This window comes from Cenococcum geophilum (assembly GCF_001692895.1).
Source record: "Cenococcum geophilum 1.58 unplaced genomic scaffold K441scaffold_60, whole genome shotgun sequence".
In the NCBI taxonomy this organism is placed as follows: Eukaryota; Fungi; Ascomycota; class Dothideomycetes; order Gloniales; family Gloniaceae; genus Cenococcum; species Cenococcum geophilum.
The window spans coordinates 470,887-498,149 of NW_027137618.1; the positions used below are offsets into that span (position 1 = coordinate 470,887).

At 42.3% G+C, this 27,263-nt stretch overlaps 8 protein-coding genes across 8 annotated transcripts; 5 read left to right on the forward strand and 3 right to left on the reverse strand.

Moving 5' to 3' along the window:
• The first annotated feature begins 10,804 nt into the window (after positions 1-10,804).
• On the forward strand, positions 10,805-11,619 carry K441DRAFT_736886 (DDE-domain-containing protein). Its single transcript, XM_067654318.1, has one exon. The coding sequence runs from the start codon at positions 10,936-10,938 to the stop codon at positions 11,230-11,232; it is 297 nt and encodes a 98-aa protein (XP_067498599.1). The 5' UTR covers positions 10,805-10,935; the 3' UTR covers positions 11,233-11,619.
• Positions 11,620-11,844: 225 nt separating this feature from the next.
• K441DRAFT_585613 (uncharacterized protein) lies at positions 11,845-12,129 on the forward strand (the record flags this gene model as incomplete). Its single annotated transcript, XM_067644587.1, has 1 exon — positions 11,845-12,129. A coding segment is annotated over one exon (285 nt), but the record flags the coding sequence as incomplete, so codon positions are not given.
• A 124-nt stretch (positions 12,130-12,253) lies between these two features.
• Positions 12,254-12,673, reverse strand: K441DRAFT_690230 (uncharacterized protein; the record flags this gene model as incomplete). Its single annotated transcript, XM_067652369.1, has 2 exons — positions 12,254-12,316; positions 12,350-12,673. 2 exons carry the CDS (start codon positions 12,671-12,673, stop codon positions 12,254-12,256), a joined length of 387 nt encoding a protein of 128 aa, XP_067498601.1.
• Positions 12,674-13,128: 455 nt separating this feature from the next.
• On the forward strand, positions 13,129-14,034 carry K441DRAFT_585514 (phosphotransferase enzyme family protein; the record flags this gene model as incomplete). Its single annotated transcript, XM_067644583.1, has 1 exon — positions 13,129-14,034. One exon carries the CDS (start codon positions 13,129-13,131, stop codon positions 14,032-14,034), a length of 906 nt encoding a protein of 301 aa, XP_067498602.1.
• A 1,620-nt stretch (positions 14,035-15,654) lies between these two features.
• Positions 15,655-17,006, reverse strand: K441DRAFT_668134 (uncharacterized protein). Its single transcript, XM_067649949.1, has one exon. The coding sequence runs from the start codon at positions 16,763-16,765 to the stop codon at positions 16,145-16,147; it is 621 nt and encodes a 206-aa protein (XP_067498603.1). The 5' UTR covers positions 16,766-17,006; the 3' UTR covers positions 15,655-16,144.
• A 306-nt stretch (positions 17,007-17,312) lies between these two features.
• On the reverse strand, positions 17,313-19,687 carry K441DRAFT_645566 (homoserine O-acetyltransferase). Its single transcript, XM_067646801.1, has 3 exons — positions 19,440-19,687; positions 18,988-19,378; positions 17,313-18,938 (listed from the first exon to the last, which is right to left on the reverse strand). Exons 1-3 carry the CDS (start codon positions 19,501-19,503, stop codon positions 17,804-17,806), a joined length of 1,590 nt encoding a protein of 529 aa, XP_067498604.1. The 5' UTR covers positions 19,504-19,687; the 3' UTR covers positions 17,313-17,803.
• Positions 19,688-21,613: 1,926 nt separating this feature from the next.
• Positions 21,614-22,496, forward strand: K441DRAFT_690234 (uncharacterized protein; the record flags this gene model as incomplete). Its single annotated transcript, XM_067652370.1, has 4 exons — positions 21,614-21,633; positions 21,739-21,858; positions 21,979-22,357; positions 22,425-22,496. 4 exons carry the CDS (start codon positions 21,614-21,616, stop codon positions 22,494-22,496), a joined length of 591 nt encoding a protein of 196 aa, XP_067498605.1.
• Positions 22,497-23,456: 960 nt separating this feature from the next.
• Positions 23,457-27,114, forward strand: K441DRAFT_681377 (uncharacterized protein; the record flags this gene model as incomplete). The annotated part of the gene is made up of 5 exons (XM_067651466.1): positions 23,457-24,062; positions 24,166-25,032; positions 25,206-26,557; positions 26,772-26,800; positions 26,963-27,114. 5 exons carry the CDS (start codon positions 23,457-23,459, stop codon positions 27,112-27,114), a joined length of 3,006 nt encoding a protein of 1,001 aa, XP_067498606.1.
• Between the last annotated feature and the right edge of the window lie 149 nt (positions 27,115-27,263).

A 27,263-nucleotide genomic window follows, 5' to 3' on the forward strand; every position in this document is an offset into this window, starting at 1 on the left:
CAATAAGGCACCGCTAAAAGTATAATTGACCTCACATTTATAGACAAAGGCCTATACTAGAGACTTAAAAGGTGCAACCCCAAAGAAGAATGGGCACTTACCCTAGATTATATCCCTATCTAGATATAGCTAGACTTAGATACTAAAGCGCAACTAAATAGAAAAAGATACGTAATAAGGAAGCTTAAGATAGACAGTTTCCTTAATATAGTTAAACAATAACTCTAAGACCTAGAAGAAATCCACCTAATACTAAACGAGCGAGGCTTATTGGCTACCCCTAAGGAAATTAACCGAAGACTAGAAAGGATCTAGGCAGTAATTAAAAATAGGCTAAAAGAGCACTGCCCAATCTCAAAACCGGGCCCCTATGCGTAATATGTATAGTCTATATAATACGCAGTTCTGGTTACTAGCTAATAATAAGTAAGAAGGAAATATATAAGCAGCCATAACCCTAAAGACAAAAGACGATATAAAGATATAAGAAACTAGCTAAAGAATACCCTAAAAAAAGAAGTAAGGAATAACTAAAGACGGTTTATAAATGAGCATACTTTTAACCCGAGCCTCCCCTATAATAAGGGCCTTTGGGCTATAGCAAAATAGGTAAAAAAAAAAAAAGGTAGGGCGCCTAGTAGAAGACTTATACCTACTACCCNTACGAAGAGTAGGAGAATTATAGGCTATAAATAATAATAATAAGAAGGCAAAGATCCTTATAGAAAGGTTCTTCCCCTAACTAGCTCTAGCAGACCTTAGTAATATTACGGGCGAAACACCGGTAACTCGCCTATAGGTTAACAGTGACATAATAATAGAGGAAATAGCTAAGACTATTAGCCGCCTTTTAAATAATATAGCACTAGAACTAGATGGGATTCTAAATAAGGCCCTAAAAACCTATAGGCCACTTATAGCACCTTAGCTTATAAATGTAGCTAAAGTATGCTTTACTATAGGCTACTACCCGTAACTTAGAAGATCTATAATAACGGTTGTCCTATAAAAAAAAGGTAAAGTAGATTATTTAATCCCAGGAAGCTACCGCCCTATTGCCTTAAAAAACACCCTTAGTAAGATCTTAGAAAGGGTAATAGTGGAATATATAGCAGACATAGTAGAGGAATACGCCCTACTACTACAAAGCTAAATAGGGGTAAGAAAGAACCGCTTAACACTATTAGCACTTACGCTACTTACTGCCACTATTAAATCTGTATAGGCGATGCAAAAGGACTTTATAGTATTAATGCTTAGCCTAGATATTAGTAGTACCTACAATAATATACCCTATAAGCGTCTCCTATATATCCTTAGGGCAAAGGGCTTCCTAAAATAGATTATATAATTTATTTAAGGGTTTATAGGCTAGAAAGAAATATTACTAGTCTTTAGCGGATACCAGAGCCCCCCTATCGCAGTTACAATAGGAATACTATAAGGATCACCCCTTTCGCCTATACTCTTCCTTTTCTTTATAAGCAACCTACTTAACTTTTTTAAGGAAGGGGCGACCTAGGGGATAGGCTTTATTAATAATATAAACCTAATTATATACGGGCCAACAGCCGTAAAGAATTGTAGAACACTAGAGAAAGCCTATAATACTTATATAGAATAGGCAAAACGTTATAGAGTCCAATTCTTACTAGAGAAATACCAGCTAATCTATTTTATAAGAAAACGTAACCAATTTACAGATCTCTAGCATATAATTCGCATTTAAGGCTTTAGGGGTTAACCAGTTTAGGGCCTAAGGGTATTAGGAGTATAGGTAAATAGTAAGCTTTAGTGGAGCGTATATACGGCGCAAGCGGCCTATAAAGGCTAAGTATAGTTTATCGCTTTATTTAGGATTATTAATTTTATATAGGGTCCATACTTCTAGAGGTCACGCCTACTATATATAGTAGTTGTCCGGCCAGCTATAACATATAAATCCAGTATTTGGGCCATTAAAGAAACTAAGAAGGGCCCCCCTAAATTACTCCTTAAACTACTTTAAAAGGTCCAGATAGCCTACCTTTAGAGTATTATAGGCGGGTATAAGNAAACNGCTACAGCACTACTTAAAAAGGAATCTAATATTCCCCCCCTATAGTTATATATTAAAGCCGCTGTAATATAAAGGACGTAAAATAAACGTAACTCTAATATTATAAAGTATATTAAGACACGCCTAAGTAAACTATAGAGGGACCCTAGGGTGCCCCATAGGAGAATAAACTAATAACCTTAAAGTAGGGAAGAGATATTAGAGAAATAGGTAAAGAAAATAGAAGAAGAATAGTGCCGCTTTAGGGCCCAGGCCTATATAGAGGAGGAAGGGAGACGCGTAAGAGGTTAGTAAAAATAATAGTAAGATAAAGAAAGGAGCTAAAGTAAAACACGTAAGAACGCTAGGAAACCATCTACCGTAATATAATACTGGTTGGACTAACGCTGGAGAGGCAAATAGAAGTTAAAGGTATAGAGGCTAACTTAGGTAAGATAAACCTAAGCTATAGTATAGTTAACGCTATAGGGGGTAAATACCTAAGGGCTCCGAGAAGGCCTAATAAAGGTAGAAAATATAATAGTAACACTCTTAAGAACAGGAATAATAGGACTAAAAGATTGGCTTTACTGAGTGGGTATCCTAGTAGGTAGCCTAAGATATAAATATGGCTGGCCAAGATAAATACCAAAACACGTAATACTACTATGCCCCTTACGCACCAATTAAGAAATAATACTCTTAGTAGCTGGCATAGAGAACTATAATATACTACTTTTAATATAAAAAGGCCTTAAGGCGGTCACCTAGTGGCTTATTAGTTAAAATATGCTAAATTAGTTCCGGGTTATAAGGGAAATGGTAATAGAAGGTAAGGGGGCAAGCAGCAGGTGCCCCCTAGTAACTCTATAGTAGTAGAGTAATAGTTTATAATACTAGCGCGTCCGTAGGCTTATTACGGCAGTAGTAGTTCCTAAGGAGGTTAAATAGTAAGGTAGTAGAGTACTATAGGCGACTCGTAGGCGCTAAGTAGGCGAGTCCCAAAAGGCGGGGAGATGGATCATAGGGTTTTCTTATTTTTCTTAAATAGAGTTTTCTCCCTATATGTAAATAAGGAGTAGTCCGTGTGGGCCTAATAGGGATCTAAATCGGACGTTAAGTAATGAATTATTATTATTATTATGTTACTAAACCTAAGGTTCTAAGTTAATGTCCGAAACGCGCTAAACAATATCTTAAATTACCTACCTTTAGATAGTAAACCTACGAGATCCTATAAAACCGAAAATCCTGCCTATTTTCAACATATAACACCTTATTAATTCTACCTACTATAGCGTTAACCTATTTAAAGAAGTACGAGAAAGATATTAACCCGGAGATATAGGACAGAGCTATAACTAACTTTATAACCGCTAAATAATAAAACCTAAATAGATTCTTAGTATACCGTATAGAATACTATAAAGACAGCAAATATAATAATACCGCGCTATAATATTATATAAAGGAGGACTTTATTAAATAGATAAAGGAAATATAGGTTCCTATAAATAAAGATATTATATAGGACTTCCGTAACTTCCTTTGGGAGTATAGAGTATTTATCCCTATAGATAGGGGTAGTATTAGGGATAATATTTAGGAACACGTTATTAATATAAAAAAAGAGTATAAATAGACTTTATAAGAGATTAAGCACTAACTACACACTATAAAGAAGCTTAAATTATAATAAAACCTAAGTAATACACCACTAGAGACGTGTTCTAACTCTATTACTCTAAGCATAAGTTCTAATATTCTATATCCATTACCTCTACCTTTGTCTTTAACTCCCCTATATTAACTAGCTTAACCTATAGCCTTAATTAATAACCCCTAACAAGCGTAAGATCCCCTTACTTTACCTTTAAACTCCGCCGACTAGATCTATATTACTATTACAGCCTATAATATAATACAGCTAAATACTAATTAGAGGTATCTTAAAAATACTTATAGAGCTTATAAAGCTCTGTTTAGAACAGGAGAAGAAGTTTAGCAGAGAACTATATAATATCCTTAATTTAAAGTTATATATCTTCTACGACTATTACTAAAAGGTTAGACTAGAACCCAATTAATACTATATTACTTATTTAGTTATGCTTAAGGGCTAAGCTAGTACCTTCTATTATAATTGTTTAGCAGAAAAAGAATATAATTTTAACCAAATAATATATAAAATAAGATGCTACTTTAAAATAGAGGAGAATAAGCAGCAGTATATATTAGAGTAGAGAGAGACTACCTTTTTAAGAATTATTACTATAAACCCAGGTACCTCTTAACTTAATTATCTTTAAAAGCTCTTTAATTAACTTTAAATAATTTAGCGTGGTTTATCTAAATTATATTAAAAGGACTTTAGCCTACGCGATTAAGTTATTAGTATATACTAAGGTATTAAAAAATATAACTTTACTTTCTTTAACCCTATAAGTACTTATAAAGGAATATATACTTAATTAAGATCCTTTATTAGCACCGCCCTACGCTCTTAAGAAGTATAGTAATTTAACGCCTAACTCTAACCTACTTTAATTAACCCGGCTAACTAACATAATTATAACTAGACTAATTAAATATATAGTAGTTATGGTAGGGGATATAGTAGAGGGTATAATTAATATTAACTATAAAGCAATTATAGAGGTCCTTGTGGAGGTTTATTTTATAATAATTAGTAGAAGAAATACTACGTTTATAAGAAGCCAAATTACTAGTTAACTAGATACCCCTTTAATAGATAAAAGGAGGTATATAATAAGTTTTGCTAAAGCGCACGAAACATTAAAAACTAAGAAGTTATTATAGCCTACTTCTAAAGCTTCCTAGTTTAATATAAAGGCGAAGAAGATTTTAAGGGTAAGATTAATAAGGCTAAATAGCTCCTTATAGATATAGAAATTAAAAACTACTCTTCTAACTAATACTTTACTAAATATAGTAAGGTAAATAGCATATAAACCGTTACTGTCCTTAATAACCAATCTATACTCTATTCTATTATAAGGTTAGATATCTTTAATAAGTTAAAGGAAAGTTCCGCGTTTTCCTTTAATAATAGATACTTAGCAAACGTCTTTTATAGTATTATACCAGATACTAGAGCTATAGGAGTATCTATAGTAGGAGAACCTTAAGTCTAAGCTCTTTAGTAGCTTAATAGTTCTATTTAGATTAACTAATTAACAGCAGGCTAATATACAATTCGCTTTAGTAAGGGTACTATAATCTCTTTTAGTATAATTAAGGTCCAAACCCCGTTAGGATATATTACTTTCTATATTATTCCCGCGAATACCCCGTTTCTATTCTACATCTAAAATATAAATAAATTAGGTGTTAAGCTTAATAACCTTAAAAATATGCTTATTTAGGGAGATAATCGGGTGCCCGTTATACGTAAGTAGGGTTACCCTTAGTTGCTCCTTTAATAGCTAGAAAGGAGCGTTACTTAGAGTTACTTAACTAAGTTAGAGCTATATTAACTATATTATTATTTTAGCCACCTATCCGTTTACTAACTACTTAGGGTTCTTTAATAAGTAGGTTATAAAGTTAAGGTTAAGGCAATTAAATATCTTATAAAGTACTGCTATTACTACTAAATAAACTAGAAGTCCCCTNGNCNATTTAAGTTNACCCTTAAAGATAACTANAACTTTAACTTCTGTATTATTNTNNANGTTATATATTTTAGCGGTAAGCTAGTACTCTAAGTTATTAACTTCTTAACCTCCTTTTAAGCCGTACGTTTTTTAAAAGATATATTAGCTAGGAACGTATAGAATTATACTAGATTAATGTCTACCTAGAACCCCCTAATTAAATCGTTTATAATATAGGAAAGAACTTCTTATCTATAAAGTTTTAATAATAAGTAAAGGTAATAATAATTAAGGTTAAGGAAGTCCCCGTTAAGGCATATAATAGTATTAAAAAGGTAAAATAATACTATACGCCATTACGCCGCGTATATAAGATTATTTCTTTAGAACTAAAGGGTGCTAGTAAAGAGCTTATCCTATAGATAGCTATTAAGGCTATTAATGATACCGCTAGCCCAGATAGGCTCATACCTATATTACTAGTCTTTAGCGCCTACCCTTAAATAACTAACAATTCTCTACTATTTTCCTTTATTATATAATAAGCTAAGGCAATTTACAAGGCAATAAAGGAGGTGCGATGTCTCTACGCTACGCGCTAGGTTAATAATGTACTAGAAATAAGAAATGGCCTAAATACCTTAACTACGCTTAATCTGCCACTCTAATCTAAGGTACGCGTATGGCGTAAAAAGGGAGGATAGTTAGGCCTATATAAACTTATTATAATTAATAGTTAGACTTATACTCTTTAAATGCCCTATAAACCTACTTAATTCCATTTAACTATTATTAAGCCTTATTATAAAGATAATAGTTCCAAGCCTTTATAGGATACCCTAGAAGATACCCTAGAAGATACCCTAAAGGAGAACCACAATTAATATACCCTAAAAGGCGACTATAACCCTAATATAACTATAGTAGATATGCCGTAACTATAACGCGGTAGAAGTCGCCTAAAAGGATTACAAAACCGCTAATACCTTATTAATTTTAAAGAGTAACTTATTGCCGCCATTAAGAATAAAGTTAAGCTATTAATAGCCTTTATAATAGCTAAAGAGAAGACTAACTTTAAGCTCGCAAAATAGCTTTAAAAGGAAGACTATATTATAACTCTAGGAGCTCCTTTCCAAGCATCTAATAAGTAGGAGATTAACGGTCTTATTATAAGAGGAGTCTTTAAGTTTAAAAAGTATAACCCTACTAAGTTTAATAGAGTTCGTATATTTAGGTTAAGAATAGTTAATAAGATTAAAGGCAAAGCTACTAATACCCTATTTAAGAAGTTAAGGCTAGTTATTTAAGGTTATAACAATAATGGTAAGGAAGTAATTCTTATATAATCCCCTATAATTTAACAAGCTAGTTAATAAGTTATTATTACGCTAGCTCCCTCCTTAATAAAGAATAGAATAGCGGTTTATTTATAAGATATTACCTAGGCCTATACCTAATTAGAGATACGCCTTTAGCGCTTAATACTAGTATACCTTCTAGAGTAAATTTGCTACTAATATCCTAAAGATATAATTATGGTTATATTTAAGCCACTATATAGAATTACAGAGGCAGGAATTTATTAGTAGGCTACTTACAGCAAGCACTATAAAGAGAAGCTTTTAATAACTACTTTTATATTTAATCCCTACTTCCTTATTACAGCTATAGGAACTCTATTTAGAATCGTCGGCATATAAATAGATAATATAATTATTTTAAAAGACGACCAATTTTTAGCTCTTAAAGAAAATAAGCTAGTAAAGGTAAATCTTATAGCAAAGCTAAAGGAAAGACTTAATTTAATAATACTATTACTCTTTAATAAATGCATTATTTCCCTAAATAAGGATTCCATTGCCCTACGCTAGAAAGGTTAAGGTAAGAAGATTAACGTTATTAATATTAATTCTCTAAAGCAAGGATATATAGAGTAACGCGCTTATAAAGCTTATATAGCTTCTATCTATTAACCTAAAGCTTTCTTTAATCTCTTTATTACTGCTTAATACTAAGAACTAACTAAGGAGGATATCCTTACCCTAAATAAGCGTCTTTTCTAGCAAAGGAGCTATTTTAATTAAGGACTGCTTTATGTGCCTATTAACCTTCCTACTGCTAAGCTTTTTATATTTATTAATAGATTATTTATAAATAATAAAGATTTTAGCTCCTAGCTAGGATATAAGATTATTATTATAAACAAATCTACTAGAGAGAGTAACTTTATAATCTATAGTAATCTTATTTATTAGAGCTTAACTAAGAGCAAACGCGTTACTTAAAGCGTTTTAGCATTAGAGATATATAGAATAATTAGCAGAGTTAATATAGTAATTGCAATTAAAACTACCTTAAAGATAATTACAGATTAACTTAAACTCCCTATTATCCCTATAATTATATACACCGACTTATATTCCCTCTATAAGTATTTAGTTAAGCTTAGTACTATAAAGGAGAAGCGCCTTATAATTAATATTATAGTACTTTAATAGTTCTATAAGCGTTAAAAACTCTTTAAGATCTAATAAATTAATAGCTAAAATAACCTAGTAAATATAATAACGAAGGCAAACCTAAATAAGATATTAGAGACGTTTATTAATATAAATACTCTACGTGTATAAGTTAAAGGTTAGGTTAAGAGGGAAATTTAAAAAAGTTAAGATCTTATAGAACTTTAACCACCGGTTAAAGTTATCTAATTAGTAAGATTCTTGCTAAGAGCGCCACGCCTAATTAATTTAGGTAGCGGTATGGAGTTCTACCAACGCTATTAATTAAGCTGGCTAATTAGGATTTTCCATCCCTAGGATAGAAAATTGCTATTGGCTTAGCTAAGAGCGGTAAGCGGAACTAATATCTTTATATAAACCCGTATATCTACCTACGCTACCCTTTCCCCTTTATTTCTTCTTCTTCTTTTCCTTAGCTTTGTATCTTTATATATTAGCAATCTATAAGTATATATAGATGGTAACTATAAAAGAAGAGTTGCCAGTGTCGGGAATAAGGCAAGCGGTCGTCACGTGTTATCATGTGTCGCCGCGGCACTAGCGTGGTGAGGAACCTTAAGTTCCTTACCCACCCCCTGATTCTCAACAACAAGCTTTATTAACCAACATCACTGTAACCCTACTCGAGTAGTCGTTATTAGTAAGTCACCCTGTGTAACCAACAATAACAGTAGACGGCCTAATAAAGGCTCTACCTCGTCAAAAGCACGAGACATTTATTTAGTAATTAAACCTTGTTAATATTAAGGATCTAATTTAATTTAATTTAAATAATATTTAGGCAAGGTAAATATATAAAGGATTTCCTTTAACTCAACACTAAATTGCTATCGTGACTTTTTAGTATTTTCTATAGCAGCCTAGAAGGCTCTGTATAGCTAGGGGGGTGTGTTAACCTAAATTAAAGTTCCTTACTACTATTGTAATACTGTCTGATGACCTAGATCGTCTATACGAACTATGTCTTAGTTGTCTCGTATCTTGAGCTCGTATGTCTCATCAAACGTCTCATTACCTATTTCTCTTAACTATGACCTACTACATGACGACGTCGTCGTCATTGTATTTGGGACCTACCTAATGTATATAAGAGAGCTTCTAGAGCCCTCTTTAATAAAAACAGAGTTCTTATTCCTGATCGTCCGTTCAACAATATCCACCCAGTTACGATCAACGAGTCTTCCAGTACCATCACGATTTGCATGGCCGGCTGTTCGAATTATCTCGATAGGGCCAGAGGGCTCCAACAATTCGCCTCTAATTTCCATGTGCGAGGAATTGCGAGGAGCAAGAGCATATACATTGTTGTCAGCATGGTGCGGTAATTCTGTTCCTAGAGCTGTCTGAAATAGCTGTAAGTGTATAGAGCAAGATGAGGAAGTAACAACAGTCTCAAAAGATCCAAGGGGAAATCCGTCAAAGAAGTTCCTATATTGGACTGGATTGCAGTCGTTATTTGCTGCGGCATCCGCAATCTGGTGTTGAAGCTGGGAGAGGAGAAGGCTGCAAATCCAACACCTGCCGAATACGTTGTATTGCTCTTTCAACTAAACGTTGTGTTAGTGAGTCTAGATGTTTGTAGTAACGTGAAGAATTCACACAAAACAACAGGAAATTTTCGATACGCGACAATTATACCTTGCTATATGACCCCTCGTGATACGTTACAGTATATCCATGAGCCATGAATGCAACAATTATAGGGTAATAAAGCTTAAATCTTGGAGGTGCTCGGTGGGGGAGAAATTATGTCTTTGAATTCATATCGTGTCCTGCTGTAAACATTCCTTCCCCCACAATGGAGGCTCCAAACGTGCACGAGGGCCACACGGATCCTAAGAGTGTGATTCATTCGTTCCTGAGTCACAAACCGCCCGAATGCTGCAGCACAACGCGCGTGTCTTGCTTGAACCAAAGTTTAAGGCCGGGTAGGAAACATCTCGAGGTTCGTCGTAAATGTTGGATTCACCCAACCTGCAAGAGTCTTCTCCATCACCATCACCATCACCACAGTAAGCTAACATGGACCAAGCCAGCCAAGCGCTAGCACAAGGTATTCCTCATGGCGTACGTAATACATACCGTGCCCTAGCGGACCATCACAATGTCGCTCGTTCTACCCTCCATGATCGCGCACATGGCCAACGCTCGAGAGAACAGAAGGCCCAGAGCCAACAGTATCTCACCCTATATGAAGAGAAAGCCGTCGTGAACTTTTTGTTGCAATGTCCGAATTTGGGCAACCTGTGCGAATAAAGCATATACCTTCATTAGCCTTCGGCGTCGCTCGCCAGCGATCCACAAACAAGCCACCTAAGCCTCCAGGCAAGAACTGGGCTCGGGCTTTTAAGAAACGTCATCCAGAACTCAAAGCAAGAAGTATGGCGCTGGACTGGGGCCGTTATAACATCTATGATAAGGTTCTGCACTGGTTTGAGGTGATTGGAAAAGTACTGCATGACCAGGCCATCTTGCCGGAAAATGTCTATAATATGGACGAGACAGGGGTGGTGTTAAGTATGCTCGGTAGTGTCAAAGTCCTTGTTAGTAAGGACGACCTCTACGTATCCGATAAAAGCGGCGGATATTGGCTCGTGCACTAACACCAAGGTATACGACTAAAAAAGCTAGTTTAATACGGTTTACACGGATTTTTAATACAGAAATGGACCAAAAGACAATATAGTATATGTATAAATATTATATAAAGCAATTGTATAATATACGTAGAGCAAATGGGCAAATAACCTAATATTAGATGTATATAATGTTGGTGTTAGTGCACGAGCCAATATCCGCCGCTTTTATCGGATACGTAGAGGACGACCTACGAAGCTATAGAGGCGCGCGTGTGAAGCGCACAGTAGTAACAGCGATCGAGTGTGTCAGCGCCAACGGTAGGTATCTGGATCCAATGATAATCTGGCCAGCCTCGACCCATCGAGCCAACTGGACTACATATCCCACCCCTGGATGGCATTATGCGTACTCTAAATCTGGATATACCGACTCTAAGATTAGCTTGGAGTGGCTTAAGCGTGTATTTGATCCTTAAACTAAAGAACAAGCTAAGCAAAAACCACGGATTCTGATATGCGACGGCTTCGGGACGCACGAGACCCTTAAAATCTTAAAGTTTTTTTTTGAGAATAATATTTTTCTGTGTCGTCTTCCCTCTTACATATCCTACAAGCTACAGCCTTGCGATATCGCGCTATTTGCCCTACTAAAGGCAGCCTATCGTGACTAGGTTGAACGACAAGAGCGAGGAGGTGTAGGTACAATCGGCAAGCAACATTTCACCTATCTATACAGCCCTGCAAGGGAAAGGGCTCTTACTAAGAAAAATATCCTTGCAGGATAGAAAGCAAGCGGTTTGTATCCCTTTAATCCCGATAAAGTACTTACGAACATCCCAAAACCAGTTACTGAACCAACCATTCCAATTCTTAAGACCTGCGAAATTGATCTTTATCCGTAAGGTGAAGTAGTCTAGACGCTAGTGATACCAGAGGCTCTTACATCGCTGCATAACCTGATTAAACAGGATGCCTATGCGGAGGATGAGAAGAGCAAATAGCGCCTACAGAGGCATATACAGAAGTTTGCCAATGCTGCCTAAATATGCTTTGCCGAACGTGCCCTCTAGCGGGAGCAAATTCATTTTCTGAGGAAAGTGAATAACGAAGCTAAAGTTCGCCGATCTACCAAATCACTGGTACTAGGGAAGGCGAAGGTCATGAGCTATGAGGATCTCGAGGTGGCACGAGCGAAGCGTGTTGCGAAGGACGCAGCTAAAACGAAGGGAAAAAGCAAACGTGGTCCGAAGCCCAAGAGTGCTGCGCCAGAGGCAGATGCGCTGCAGCCGAAGGCCAAAGTGGCTCGAACGAGTGAGGCACCAGAGCAAGTGAGGGCCTCTGTACAGGTTGCCCCAGTGGCGCGAATGATATAGGCTGTAGAGATAAGATTGCCCATGGGTGTCGCTGTACTCCTGTTTCTCCTGTGGTTGCAGACATTCCATTTCGAGTTCAATGAGCCGAATTGAACACATGGTCCTTGGGCATCGTTGTACCGCCCTAGCCTTTACAATGACCGTGTTTACATCCTTCACAAAGATCACTTTTGTGTGGAGCTCTGCTCTAGCCTGAGTATTGCGGCGTCTCCACCTGCACTCCAGACCACTTTTTAAGACGATACGCAACTCTTTGTGCATATGAATCATCCAACTTCGGTTTGCTAAGCTTATTGCAAGACTCGCAGCGTTGATGGTATACTCTTGCGTTGTACTCTGCCCCAGCATACATGCGTATGGTAATGGCTATCAGCTTGCTTGACCATCCACGGACTGGACAACTACGATTGTGGCATGTAAATCGGCCCATAATATTAGTGTCGTACTCCTCCTCGCAATCGCTGTCGTCATCTCTGTGGAAATCGAAGAAGAGATCGTGCTCTTCAAGCAAATCAGACACTGCATTATGGTATGACGGGTACATAGACCAAGGCTTGGGTGGCTTTCGAGAGGGCTTTGTCCTTTTGCTAGGCATAGTGAAAATTGGCTGAAGCTTGTTGCTTGGGAGAGAGTGTCGAGAGTATGTTGGTTAAAACTGGGGAAGTCTCGCTAATTTGAGAAGATAAAGGATTGGAAGATCTTCATCACGAGACTTTAGCCTGCATCACAGGTGGATGTGTGCCAATTGGGTATTGGGTAATTGTAAAATCGCGTAGTTACACAGCATAAATGTAGCCGCCATGTAGGAGTTCCACTCGTGGATAACGAATAAAGTGAATCATTGACGCACCAATTCCTTGTGAGTGCATGATCTCTCTCTCTAGTGCTCATTCTCAAAACCGAGTTGAACTAAGTCGATGATACTCCTGGTGAAATGAGCATCACACGACCATTAGTCGCACCAACTTCTCGCCCTAGCTTTCTTCGACAGTTTCTATGATGACCTCTTTCAACCTACCATACTTCGCTGATGAAGCAAGCCTTCCTGCTATATTGCCCACGGTGGAAGAGATCGAATCTGCGACGGAAATCCTCAATGAGCGCATGTCGGCGGCGTCGGGCAGAGTCGTCGGAGTTGGCGATCACTTTATTGTCAAATATGGTGCCTTTGTCAATTTACAAGAGGGAGAGACAATGCTCTTCCTAAAACAGTCAACGACTGTTCCGGTACCTCGCATCTATGCGTTATACCAGAGGCCCGGACCCGACAAGCATACCTACAGCTACATCGTCATGGAGCGCATCAGAGGTCCAACCCTAGCTTCCGTTTGGTCAAAGATGGGTCAAGCGGCAAAAGAGGCAGTGTCTTCGAATCTCCGCCTTGTTTTCGGAGAGATGCGGAAGTTGAAGTCACCGGGAGGATACTGCAGCTTTGGTCATCGCGGATTGCTGGATGGGCTTTTCGAGTCGGAGGATCACTCAAAGCCATTTAACGGGCCATTTGATACCGAGTCGGACCTGAATGAAGCTATGGTCGCCAGATATGTCAAGGAAGGCCTTTCCATATACAAGGCAGAGCACTTCTCGCGCGCCTTCGGGGATGTCTTCCAGAACCACGCCCCAGTTTTCACGCATGCAGATTTCCAGCGGAAGAATATCATGTTCCGTAATCCCCTGACGACAACAGAAAACAGCCAAGTCCAGTGGGACACAACGGACCTAGAGCTCGTGATCATCGACTGGGAGTTCTCTGGGTGGTATCCTAGCTACTGGGAGTATTCAAGAGCACTGTTTGGGTGCGGAGCATGGAGGGATGACTGGAGCTACTGGATCGAGCGAACGCTGGAGCCGTTTCGATCCGAATATGCCTGGGTACTACTATTTCTCACAGAACTATTTTCGTAAAAGCATGTTCAATTTTGACATCTTGCAGTTATATGCGTTCTGGTCTCCTTATGTATGAACCGATGCAGTGGACACATCCTGAGCTGGAGATTAACAACTCAACATGTTCTACTAGGTCCTCTCAGTTGGTGGGATTGGTATTCATGCGCCCCAACCTACGAGCTGGTCTCATCGAGCGTGAGACTACATACGGCAGCATTTTCGCCACTGCATGCCACTGCATGCCACTGCATGCCACGATGGAATGGCCTGGAGAGGAATTACCACCGGGAATATTATTGGGGTGGAGGGATTGATGGATCAAGGTGCATACTGTCAGACGCTGAGCAGGCTGATGGAAATGATACATATGATGCTCTATGAGGAAGAAGCTCAGGGGCTCGAGGGCCCCGAGAAGGTATCTACACGATGGCCCGCGGGCTGTCACGTGACACGTCGCTGAGCTCAAAGAGACTGCCCAAGTACCCCCCTACCAACACATACTGCATCCGTTCTGGCGCGAAATATTTGAACAAGATCTGAAACAAAAAGAAGTACGTGTCTAAGGATGCTTGCTCCTTATCTATGCTTTGCAATGAAAATATCCTGGAAATAATATTGACGAGCAGTGAAAGGATCTAGGGGTTATAGGCTCAGTACAACTTTACCTTGCTTAAATTCTCATGCAGCAGTATTCTGTTATCTTGCTGTAGCCTTACGTTCTCCTCCTGCTTATATTTTGTTGCTCCGTCTTTGCTTTTATAAGCTTCCTCTCCCTCTATCTTGTTCTGGGATTTTGGGTGTTTTTTAGTATTGCAAGGCACTTAAGAGATTTTTACTAGCTACTAGGGACAGGTTTCTTAGAGAAATCCACTTTTAAGGATAGTACCACATAGCGGGAGTAAGTGCCAACACTGACTTTTAATGTATCATACGCGTAGTTTTAATTCTGGTGTTCCGCACGTACCATGCTTTGACGGTTATACGGGAAAGATGAACCAGTCTACGACAACAATGCTTATACAACTTCTAGAATCTATCATAGCAGCACGCTCAAGATGTTCAGCCACTATACTGCTTAGCCGAACGGGGCTGGGACTCGCCCTGAGTATGATGACTGGTAACAAAAGATCCTACGTGCAAGGACTCGCTGCACTCAAGAATGCTGAAGATTAGACAAAGAAGATGAGGGACACCGTAATTGTGCGCGCGAACGAGATGGCAGGTCGAACAACCGCAGACGACGAAGAGGAAGAGGAGGAGGAAACGGACGAAGAGGCTGAACCGCCAAGCACAACGCCAAGCCTCGCCCACAGAACTAAACCAACCCTTAGCTCACTGACTGACAATGAAGATTCCGGAAGCGATACTTCGATAGACGAACTGCAGGGGGATTATACCAATCCCTATCCACTAGCAAAGCGCTCTTCATCAAATTCGTATTGCTCCCCTCTAGGAAAACGCAAGACTAGCAGTCGACGAACTGGCTGAGTGGGCAGTGATCGCGGGTAAATGGCACGGACCATTTCTTTCCGAGGCTGGACTGTTATGAAGACTCAGAGACGTGAGCAGGGAAAGTATAAGGGAACAGCGGCCCATAAGACATGGGTGGGGAAGGAGCCTACTTGCAAATAGAATATAGCCAGCAGCATTAGAAAACCAATACAACAACTTTCTACTCACTGACAACCGTCCCACACGGTCTGTACGACCTCCCATGACACCTAACTAGGGAAACAGGGATGTTGAGCTATTCAGTAAGACAAGTATAGTTAATTATTAAGGCAATCCCTCTTATGTTTTTGTCACCTGGTGTTAAGCCGGGACCTCTTGGGATTGAAAGGGCCTATACCAATGCGAGCAAACTTGTCATGCTTTCTTACCAACAACTATGCGGGCAAGAACTACTGTCAACATAATGTGAAATAGGAAGCGAATATATACTTTTCGTCAACGATAACTTATGTTGGCTTAGGCATCTCCATTATGCAGTCAACAGTCACTAACTCCAATCGCAATGCAATGTACTCAGTCCATGCAAGTCTATTTCAAACCCCATTCCCATCTAGTCCAATGCATTATTCCTGCAGCATAAGCTCTCCTTCCGGGCTCGGCCTCCCCCACCCATAGCTTATAGCACAGCCAGTCCAGCAGCAACAACGCCAACTGCAAGTCCGAACATCCCCTTTCCAGCAGCCAAAGCAGTTGCCGCACCAGTGAAGTGGGATGTTGTGGATGGAAGAGTAGCAGTGGCTGTCAAGTTGTTACCAACACCGGATCCTGTAGCCGAGATGCTGCCGGTCCCAACGACGGTGGAATGTCCAGGAGCAGTGGTGATGGTTGCGAAAGAGACGGCCGAAGAGACAGCACCATCGCCCGAACTCTCAATAGTAATGCCGGGGAGGGCAGAAGATGAAACGGTAGCAGCAGAGGTAATGGCCATGGTTGTTCCCGCAGCGACTGAACTTGCTATCGCGGTGGACACAGCGGTATTCGGGCTATAGCCGGACAAGTAGCTTGGCTCGTAGCTCGCAGTGCCAGAGTAGAGCGGGCAACCGGGGACAGTCGTCTTGGGAGGAGCCCTCCCGCCGCCGCAGTCGAGGAACTCGCAGATCTCGCCTGTGCCAGGCACATAATAGATCATGGAGGCCCCGCCAAAAGCGACGGTTTCAGAGGACGTGCAGCCACTCAGGTCGGTGCGGGCCAGGGCAGTAACAGCGAAGGTAAGGAGGGTGAGGATATTTGAATACATTATTCCAGTTGAGTAGGTTTTAGGCAAGATTGCTATTAGAACAGAGGAGTGTGTTTTTGGCAAGATGATATTCTCTTCGGGCTGTTTGAACGAGTGATAGCAGATATCCCGCGGATAACAGGAAGGGAATATAAATTAATAAGCTTCGTCTGAACGAGTGACTAAAGGATGAAGAGGAGGAGAGGAGAGGATGAGAGCGCTTTATACGAAGAGTATAAAATGAGTAAGCAATGATTTACTGCAGGCTGCAGTTCTTGAATTTGCCCGTTATGGTTACATCGCTAGCTTGCGCTAGTCACGGGAGGCTGGGAATAGATTTAAGGGGGAGGCGAGTTTTGTAAGCACCAAGATCTCGGGGCTCGCTGCCGAGACTTTTCATTGGGAACAAGGAGAATTAGTATAAAAGGCCGTTCAAATAAATCGCGACGACTTTTCACATATGCCTATAGTGATCATAAATCTCGAAGATCTTTCCTAAGCATCTGAATAAGGCTAAGTTCGAGCTTCTCACTACCCCTGCATGCCGAGGACCTTTGCTACTCCCGAAGTACTCGTCTTGAGACAGTCTACTGAACTCCTTATGTAGATCTTGAAATGAGTTATTTTGGTCCAATTCGCTTTATGATAAGTACCGTGGTGGATTTTCTTATTCTCAACTACTCCTACATGCGGCTCTCCGGTACATATATCAAAACCTAACATCAATAATGAACAGATTCGCCCTCCTTTCCACATGAAGCCGATACTCTGTGCCTAAGATAACCCGAGCAAACTATTTGTAGAGCGACATGCACATCTCTTCTAAAGAGGTAAAACTATCAGCAAATATATAAACAGGGTCTTTATCTATATCATAGCCGTGTCGGCAGGCATCATATGGAGGGGTTGAACCTCTTTCCGCGTTACTCATTTCGCGTAAGAATATACACATAAGCGTTCTTTCAAGCATATGCCGAAAACCAATGCGTCCCTTAATTCCATGTCATCTGAACGCTCATTCGCCTCATCTTCAACAAAAGCTCCTTGGTCAGCTTTTTCTTACCAAGCTGTTATATCCTCAACTTCGGCTTCCCCAAAAGTGCTATTCTTTTTAATTCCCATCCCATCATCCCCATCATCTCCTACGGCGTCATCTAACTTCGGACTGCGCGACATAATGTCCGGTAGCGTTTCATTCAAGAATCCAAGGAGATGCTTGTTGACTTGCTCAAATTCTAATAAGAAAGCATCATGGCCCTCCGGCGAGTCAATGGTTTTTAATGTAGCATTGGGAACATGTATAGCAAGCTCTTGTTGCTCGGCGAAGGTAAAAAGACCGTCCGATTGGATACCAAGGATGAGGGTCGGTTGCTCAATCAGTGATAATGCGTGGTGGAGGGCAGTGGCGGGGTCAATACCCTCAGAGTCGCTCGAATCCGGGCAACGATTTCGGGAAAGGTCATGAGTGTCAAGTTTGCGTGTTATAGCGATGTAACAATTTGCATCGAAGCGCTTTATGAATTTCTCGCCTTGGTAACGTAGATAGGATTGTGCAGAGAAATATGTAGGAGTGCGCCTCTTTGAAGGCTCTATAGAGCTGCTACTTTCGCTTGCGATTCGGTTTCCCGAAACCGAAGACGTGGGTAGCGAAGGCGACGAAGATGGATTGTGAAACTCAAGGTCGGAGTGAGTAGATGAAGCCTGTGCAGAGATGGCAGGCAGGTTTGAGGAGCTATTCGTTCGTGAATCGCGAGGAGACCGCGCGTTTTTATGACCCTCATTGTGGATGGCCCAGTGCTCATGGGAGGGTGTAGATGGTCTTTGAACGCCGTTTATGTTCCGACACTTTGAAGGGTTGGGAGTATTTCGTCCGAACCTCGATTCAAATGAATCGCGGCTCCGGTATGTCAAAAGTGCTGACATGCGCGCGGCTCCGAGGCCTGTTGAGGGAGGGTCTTGGAAGGTGTAGTATCCGTCATCGTATTTCGGGTCACTGTAAATGCTCTGCCTTTGTGCCTCTCCCCAGCTTATCCCCCATGCACTGTATCGGGCTGATGTTGCAATGGGAATTATGCTCCTTACATAGTCTTTCCCAAAGTATGCAAATTCGAGCACAAGCATACCACCCATAGAGCCTCCGATGACTGCAGCGACCTGTCGTACACCTAAGTCATCCAGGATGAGTTTAAAGATGCTACTACCATTAACGCTATGCCAATTCGCCCTTTACCGTTTTCACTTACTTCACGTCATCTCGTACAGTTATCAGCGGAAATTCTGGTCCATATAATCCCTTTTCTACATCTCCGTCTTTGCTGGTAACGGGACTCGCGCTGCCATACGGACTTCCGAGACTATTGATGCACACGATGAAGAATCTTGAGGTATCGAACGCCTTCCCTGACCCCCCTAGAAGAGGTCCCCACCAGTCTCCCACATCTGCACTTCCAGTGAGAGCATGGCAGATGACCATGGCATTGTCTCCCTTTGACGAGAGAGAGCCGAAGGTCTTGTACGCGACGGGGACGTTGTGAAGAACAACACCCGATTCGAGGGTAAAATGAGGAATAACGGCAATCGATTGGTCTGGTATAAAGCCAGCAAAAGGGTTCTCTGGCTGCGAATTCAGTCTTCCTATACAACTGTTAGCAGATATTAGTGGCGGAGTCATACAAAAAAAAGTTTCATAGCGTACTATATTTATGAGTTTCACTAGGAGGGTTGTTCGTGGAGGAGTCGTTCATAATTCCAGGCGTCATGAGTGTGGTAAATCATAAGAGTAGTGCTTTGAACGATGGGAAGGAGCAATTCCATGTTTCGCATTCCTCGGAATGACAGCAGCTTTTTTGGGCTCCCAAGCCCACTGCGGCGAATGACGTGCTAGCGATGGATAAACGGTTAATGCGACACCCGAAGCCTATTACGGCAAGCTGTAGCGCGCAATCACCGACATTGCTGGGGAGGCCTGGAGAACTCTCGAATAATGAGCGCGAAGATCTCACTTACTCGTGTTCATTGCAATCTGCCGGGCAGTGGCGGCACCATGATTTTATAACTGTCTCCAGCTCTCCTAGATTTAATAGGCCAGAGTTTTTCATGTATCCGCACGCCTGCCAGTGATAATGAGATCACACGAGATGACATCCTGGGTACGTTTTAGGAGAGTCGGTTTCCGTCTTTGATAAAACAAGATTGTTAATGGTTATTATCACGCTACATCCATGGATGCATAACCAAGAGCAGTGATCTTCAAAGTCCTCTAGAACTGTCGCACAGGACGATCAAGGATGAGAACTCTGGTTTATTGCAAGAGGCTCAGAGCCTCATTAAATATACGAAGTTGGAGGAGCTCCATATTCAAAAGTTATCAGATTTATCGAACAACAACCTCATATTCAGATTTGAGCTCCATATTGAATATGAAGTTGCGACCGAACGGCCCTTAAAAAATTCCTCGGAGAATTGCTTTAATACAAAAAATTACCTAGGTAGTATTAATAAGATCCTTGGCACCAAAACTGAACTGATACAATAGTTCCACCCTTTGCGCTAACAAATTTTGGGAAAGTTTTTAAGATTCATGGGTTCATGTGTAATGCAATTACCCCCCGCACCACTCAATCCCTTTAGAGAAGGTCACTCGACCCACACTATCTTCGATGGATTAAAGTATCAATGCCCCATAAAGCATTTGGTATGGTCTAGTTTTGTCTTTGAGTGGCAGTTGCAAAGAATGGTGCTCCACCACGTGGACTACAAAGACACGAATGAAATAGCACCGTTGGCGTTAGCTTTGAGAATGGCTCAATCACGTAGAGCTCGAGGTAGTAGAACTGCACCTACTCGTTGCGATACATGTCAAGTGTGATGAGGTCGACGACAGAAGCCTATACACATCTCAATGAACGATAGTTACCTGCCAATCAGGGATGATGGCTAGAATAATTAGAAGAATATATTTTAGAAGGGTTTGAAATCATAGCAAAAACCCCGGCTAGGTGCGGAGAGTGGTAGGGAAGGCTACTCCGGTTGAAAGGTGGCCCTACTATATTAATTGGCAGCATTGCAGATGTCGAGCAGTTCTGGAGAACACCAGCTCTGTGCGGAGCCGAAAATGGGGGAATCGTTTCATGAACAGCTATGCGATGCGGGATAGATCAACATGTCTAGTGGATCAGGTAAATAGTACGCCTCCCGGTGACGAATCATCATACCCTCATACGGGAAAATATGAAAGTGAAGTTCTGTGGTTGTGAAGCAGGATGCCAAGACTTGCGCTTTTAGTGACCTACCCAAATCCAGACTGAGGCCGCGCTGGACCACCATCAATCACCAGAGCTTCGCCTCATCTCAGCTGCTGCTCTTCCTTCCCTTTGATAGTAGTCCTCCCCTTCACCGAACCTGTCAAATAGATTCCCGCGTCTTGCCCTCCTTTCCTCCGCCGATCTATCTCTCGCTCCTATTGTTCTCCTCGTCTCCCGGTTTGAAACCTCACGCACGGAGCCACCTTACGTTTCGCGTTTCAAGAACAGACCAGTCCGCGTTGCACGCGCCTCTAGTGGTCCTGAGTAGGAGTCTGAGGTATGATGATTCTTTGGTGTGGTCTAGTAAGTTTTTTAATGTGCGATGCTGATTTATCCGGTTACTAGGCTCCTTTCTTTCATTTCACCTCTCGTTTGGATACATCCAAGTCTCTAATCGTCCAAATCTTCTTCACACTACCTTTCGGAGCTATTGACGCGATTCTATATTTGTTAGCGGCTATATTCATTATTATAGGCACCCGTTACACATATCGGCTGCTCTCATCACCGCTTCCGAATATCTTCCCTCGACCGAACTTAATAACCGTACCTTCGTCCAATAATCATGGTTGTAGCCACTATCAAGTATGCTCAAGGCCCTTCTTCTGCGGGATTATGTTACACCATAGATCACATTTGACAATTCCTATGCTCCTGTCACACTAAACTAACATTGACATTGTGGTTTAGGTGTGTTGTCGTCGGAGATGGTGCAGTCGGCAAAACGTGCCTTCTAATCAGTTATACCACCAATAAATTTCCATCAGAATACGTTCCTACGGTTTTCGATAATTATGCCGTCACTGTCATGTGAGCTCTCTGCATCATACTGCGGATTTAAGCCAGCGAACCGAGGCAGCTCTGTCAAAGTTTGCTGGCAACATGGCATTGCGCCGGCCCGAAGCCTATGCTGATTGCTCATGTTTTCAGGATTGGTGATGAGCCATACACTCTTGGTCTGTTCGATACTGCTGGTCAAGAAGATTATGACCGTCTGCGACCGCTATCCTACCCACAGACTGACGTCTTCCTCGTTTGTTTCTCAGTGACTTCGCCAGCGTCGTTCGAGAACGTCAGAGAGAAGTGGTTTCCCGAAGTCCACCATCACTGCCCTGGGGTCCCTTGCCTTATCGTGGGCACGCAAGTAGATCTTCGGGATGATGCGGCGGTGAGGGATAAGTTGGCTAAGCAGAGAATGCAACCAGTCAGGAGAGAAGATGGTGAACGGATGGCTAAGGAGCTTGGTGCTGTCAAATACGTTGAATGTTCCGCTTTGACTCAATATAAATTGAAGGATGTCTTTGATGAGGCAAGTTCGCAATGATCTATTTTGAGGCCCCAGTACTATACCTTTCGCAACGCTAACGGTCAAACAGGCAATTGTTGCAGCCCTTGAACCTCCGCAGACGAAGAAACCAAAGAGACATACAACTTGCGTAGTGTTGTAGGCACGGGTCTATCGTGACAGCCCCGAAGGGGCTCTTGACTTCAACTGCTAGCATTCATAGTGCCCATCTCTATTTTGTGCTCTTTGCCTATCATTTCTTCAGGCCGGGCGTAGTTTGGGGGATACCTTATGTCGTGGACACCCGGCGCTTGTGGGGAGCGGTGTTTTTCTCTGAATTGTGGTCATTTGCCTCTGAGCTTTTCAATTCAGACTCCGAATTTACTCATAGATTGCCTCTTTTCTGAGACCAATGCTGTAAGCTTTGGCGGAGCATCAACTGACCTCTAAATCAGTGCTTATCATGGCGCTCAATAGATTCAATTGCCAAATTTGATATACTAGACAAATCATGCACGCTTAGTATGGTTGTCCTGTAAAGTCTAGCCGGCTTGTAATCAACACTCGGGTGGCTCTTGAACAATATTTTCCTTTTACGCAAAAAGGCTCGGGGATAGCGGGTTGCAGGCGGTCTTCCAATTCTTGGTATTCCATTTTTAGGTATACATATCTTGCCTAGGACGTAAGTTGACATTGTGTAGGTTAAGAATATGCAGGCGTTCTCAACGAAAGAGGAGCTCTGGGATACTCGACCATATTCCCGCAAACAATTATACCCGTAAAATTTTGGGGTGGGTATTGAAGGGTGGTTTATAACTTCCTTGATCGGGACTATTCACCTTTGAAGGCACCTAGCCAGGCAGAACATGAGAGCCAATGTTCTCACCATCATTTGATTCCTTGCTATTGTTCTAGACTCAAGAGCTGCCTTGCTGAATGGGCTTTGCGTCCTATTGTGCCGTTGATTGTGTGGGAGTTATAAACAACCAATGCAGTGAGTATCTCCTCCAAATCATTAATTTTGCCAAACAACGATCAACAGTGTCATAATCTGACACAAACCCTTAATCCGACATCCAAACAAATATTACTTGCTGATCATTGAGTCAACCAGATAGGCCCAATGCTGCCCAGAAAACGTCCTCCAATTACAATTCCCAGTGCGCCGCAATCATTATTTAGCGGGAATGCTTTTGCCATTGCAAAGGCGCGAGATGACGACGCACTGGATAGACACAGAGAACTTTCGAACGCATTCTATGCCCTAGAGAAGAAATCCGCGACGCCTACTCCAACTGGAACTCCTCCACCCACTGCAAGCAACAGCCAACAACCATCGCGAGTACTGAAGCCGGATGTCAACACACTTAAGGCGCAGGATTTCACTCCAATGACTACTATGACACAGTTCATTGACGCCGGGAAAGAGAAACCCCAAGGCATACCAGTCACGAAAGAACCCATGTCAGTCGACCGGAGTGTAGCGGGCGGGAAACTAGATCAGAGTCAAATAACTCGAGGAGGTGTTGAATCCAGGGGGAATGAGGGTACACAGGCTACCATGCGGGCAACAATAGAAGCAAGACATGAAAAGAAGCTATTCAAGATTATGGGCACAGTCCCTACAACTCCAACTTCATCTGATTCTGAGGGGGATGCAATTGGCTCTACAACGTTTGTGATCTCGAAGGTAGACTTATCTGATGCATGTGCGAAGGCAGCCGTAAAGGTACGCTAGGCGTCTCTTACTCCTTTCTGCAACTGTGCTGGGTGTCTAATGCTCACTAGTACCCCGCTCTGAGAAAGAAAGCGGTTGAGCTAACTTTACGCAGCAACAGGTCGAACAAAACGAACAAAAGAGTCCGAAGAAGAAACTCTTTGGCATGAGCATACCCAACTTTAGAGTAACCACTACATTCTCCGCAGACGATCCGCCGATGCCACCAAAAGCGGCACAAGTACTTGGATCTTTGCCATCCAAGAAGCGTCGACATCCACGTCCTGTCAAGGGCCAACGCTCCGAAACCTCTACATCACTTCCGCCTAAGCCGGGTAACACGAATCGTTCAAGCGACAAACTCATCAAATTATCCCACCAGCCAACACCTTATTGTAGGCCTCGAACCAAGAACTCACACCAGCTATCATCCAATCCTACTCAGTATCAGTGTAACCAATCAGAAGACACCAAGAAAGTTCTTCCATTGAGCCTCGAGCAATCTGAGGCTCAGAACTTCTCAAACAAAGCCCTTCCGCCTACACCACAGACTAAAGTAACTCCTCCGAATACCAAGGTACAACATACCCAAGCACCGGTTGATGGGCTTGGGATATCTACTACGTGTGAAAGTAAAGATGAGCACGGACATGCACTAAACGATACCAGGAACCTTCAACTTAGTCCAAATAAATTATGTCTTTATGGCGCGCAAGAGTATACCAGTCTAATCAAAAATGCTCCCAGCATCTACTCTATGCATGGTGCCATTGAAAATGGAGGTACTTATACTGCGCCTTTAGAAGGTGAAAGACGTGATCGGGTAGATGGACCACCCGTTGGTCGTTGGAGTGAAGGACAAGCTGAAGAACGCAGACAGCATATTGGTATGTTACATGGTGGCCATCTACCTCCAACTTTCTACACACCATCCGACTACTCTATTCCATTCAGCAGCCCGGGCTACCGGCCCTCTCACAATGTAAGTCAAAATGAATTTCTTCATTCATATGGCGTTATGGTAGGCGAACGGAACTGTATGTAATTGACCTTTCCAAGGTCAACTCTGAAGGAAGCCACTTTTAGTGTTATATCACCAATTCACCTTCCTCGGAACGCCTTTGTGAAGAGTACAACGGCTGACAATGTATTTAGTTCGACACCCAACGCTTCCTCTTCTCCTCTGCTCGTAACAACATCTCAGACCCCACTCACGTCCACCATTCTCGGATTAGCGGGGAGTCGATTGAAGTCTGTTTTCAAGACAACGCTCATGAAGTCACTTCAGAAGCTGACCGCAGAGATTTACCAAACTCTAGAAACAACCTCAACTGCTCATTAAACCACGTTAACTCCTCCGCACAGTTTCTAGGTGAATCGTCGTTGGCTTCAATCGTATACGCAGGTATGCGCACGCCTTCTGACGATACTTCCAATTACTCCGTCAATCAGGAGACTTCAGGTTTCACCTTCAACAACAAGCTTGCAGGCGAATCACTCAACGACCAACAGGAGATTGTCGGAGGAAAAGACGACAGCTCCACTTCCTTCGGTCTCACTCCTCTTTTGAACGAACAACTCGCTCACAGTCCCAGTCCCCCAAAGGGTCGTTACGAATTTGCCAACCACCACCCCAGCGCAGTTCCTTCTCCACTTTACGTCCACACCACAATGCCTCGAGGCCCACCAAGCCACCTACTTGCCGATGGTAGCGATATAATCACTCATTTTGGCGTTGCCAATCATCACATTGACCTTGTGGCCCAGTCGCTGCATAAATCCATCGACACGACAAAGCAAGAGGCGGTCAGCTCCATGATTACGAAATACAATGAGACGGTAACCATCTTGGAGGAGCATGTCAGTGACATCAAAGCACATCTGAACGCGGTCGAACATAACATGGGTAGCATATCTGGCAAGACAGAAACAGCGAATTCAAAGCTAGACAAACTCGTGGAGTTCTTGAAGAAGGAGGTTGTTGAGCCGTTGGTCAAGAATATTCAACGGAATGTTAAAACGGAAAATGAACTGAAGGCATATCAGATTAATACGGAAAACGAATTGAAGGCCTTACAAGCAATTGTACAGGAACTACAGAAGAAGTCGGAGACAACTCAGAGCCAGTCTCAGCATCCACACAACCCAGCCTCGTCCTCCGACAATGCGTCTCTACCTGCACACCGTTCCCAATATCTGGAAGATTCAGGGTTGCCATACTTTGATGAGTCAAATCTAGACCTTATTCGCGAACTTCCTGTTCACATGCATGTCGTGAGACAAATGCGCAACGATGGGAGGTTTCAGCAGTACTGCCACAATGTTGGACAAACTTGGGCCAGCACAGACGCGGGACGTGAACATGAAGATAACATCCGTCGCCAATATATCGCGCAGTATGCGGGTAACGGACCGGGGCAGTTTGGTGGTGGCTATGGCGGGGCATATGCTGAAGCATATCCTGCCGATTCTTCTAGTCAGGGTTATGGCTTCGGCATGAACGCAAAGTGAGTATCTTGAGGGAATCGAAAGTAGGTTAGGTTTGACAGACGATCGCTCACCATTGAACGATGCCGCTGCGAAAGGGGAGGCGATTGAGTCTGTACGATATTTCGTGGGTGGTGCCTCACTGCAGGCGGTTTTTTAGGGTTTGGCATGGGTACATGCACAGCAAGCGAAAGTCGAGTACTTTGGCGGAGTTCCCTATGCAATTATGCAAAGCTTAGGAGGCCGGCTAATTGCAGGTCAAGGTATTTTTTCGATTGGTAGCGGGGCTAAACGTGGCCGAATGTGTCTTCTGATGAGTAGATGTCTAAAAATAGCAGGAATTCCTGGTTGAATGGTGTTCACTCTGCTCGACCATGGTGATGCCAATTGATGCTCAGTCATGCTCGAATGCTGCGTTGCAATAGGTCGAGACGCCGGCCGCACGTCACGGCCAAGTACGCGCACCGCAGCGTGGTTTTGCGGACTCGCTTTATTGAATTCCTGGCTGGTGATCGCGCGGCCCAAGAGTCAATCAGGCGCTGGGCCAGCGCGGCAGCACCATGTATCTATCAAGTAGAGAAAGGCCAAATAAACCACCATCTTCGTTCACGTACCGCGCTCCCCAGCCATCCCACACTGAAAGCCGGGGCAGCCTCTAGTGCCCCTCCGCCTTCAGATTGGGCCCGAAATAATCCTTCCCACTAGAAGCCTCCCGCTTGTCGGGAG

Bases quoted from the DNA above. Each gene is read 5' to 3' on its own strand.
- K441DRAFT_668134 (XM_067649949.1), bottom strand. From the start codon at position 16,765: ATGTATTCAAATATCCTCACCCTCCTTACCTTCGCTGTTACTGCCCTG.
- K441DRAFT_645566 (XM_067646801.1), bottom strand. From the start codon at position 19,503: ATGACGCCTGGAATTATGAACGACTCCTCCACGAACAACCCTCCTAGT. The intron at 19,379-19,439 runs GTACGCTATGAA...ACAGTTGTATAG, and splicing joins TAGTGAAACTCATAAATATA to GAAGACTGAATTCGCAGCCA. The intron at 18,939-18,987 runs GTAAGTGAAAAC...TAATGGTAGTAG, and splicing joins ACTGTACGAGATGACGTGAA to CATCTTTAAACTCATCCTGG.
- K441DRAFT_736886 (XM_067654318.1), top strand. From the start codon at position 10,936: ATGTATATAATGTTGGTGTTAGTGCACGAGCCAATATCCGCCGCTTTT.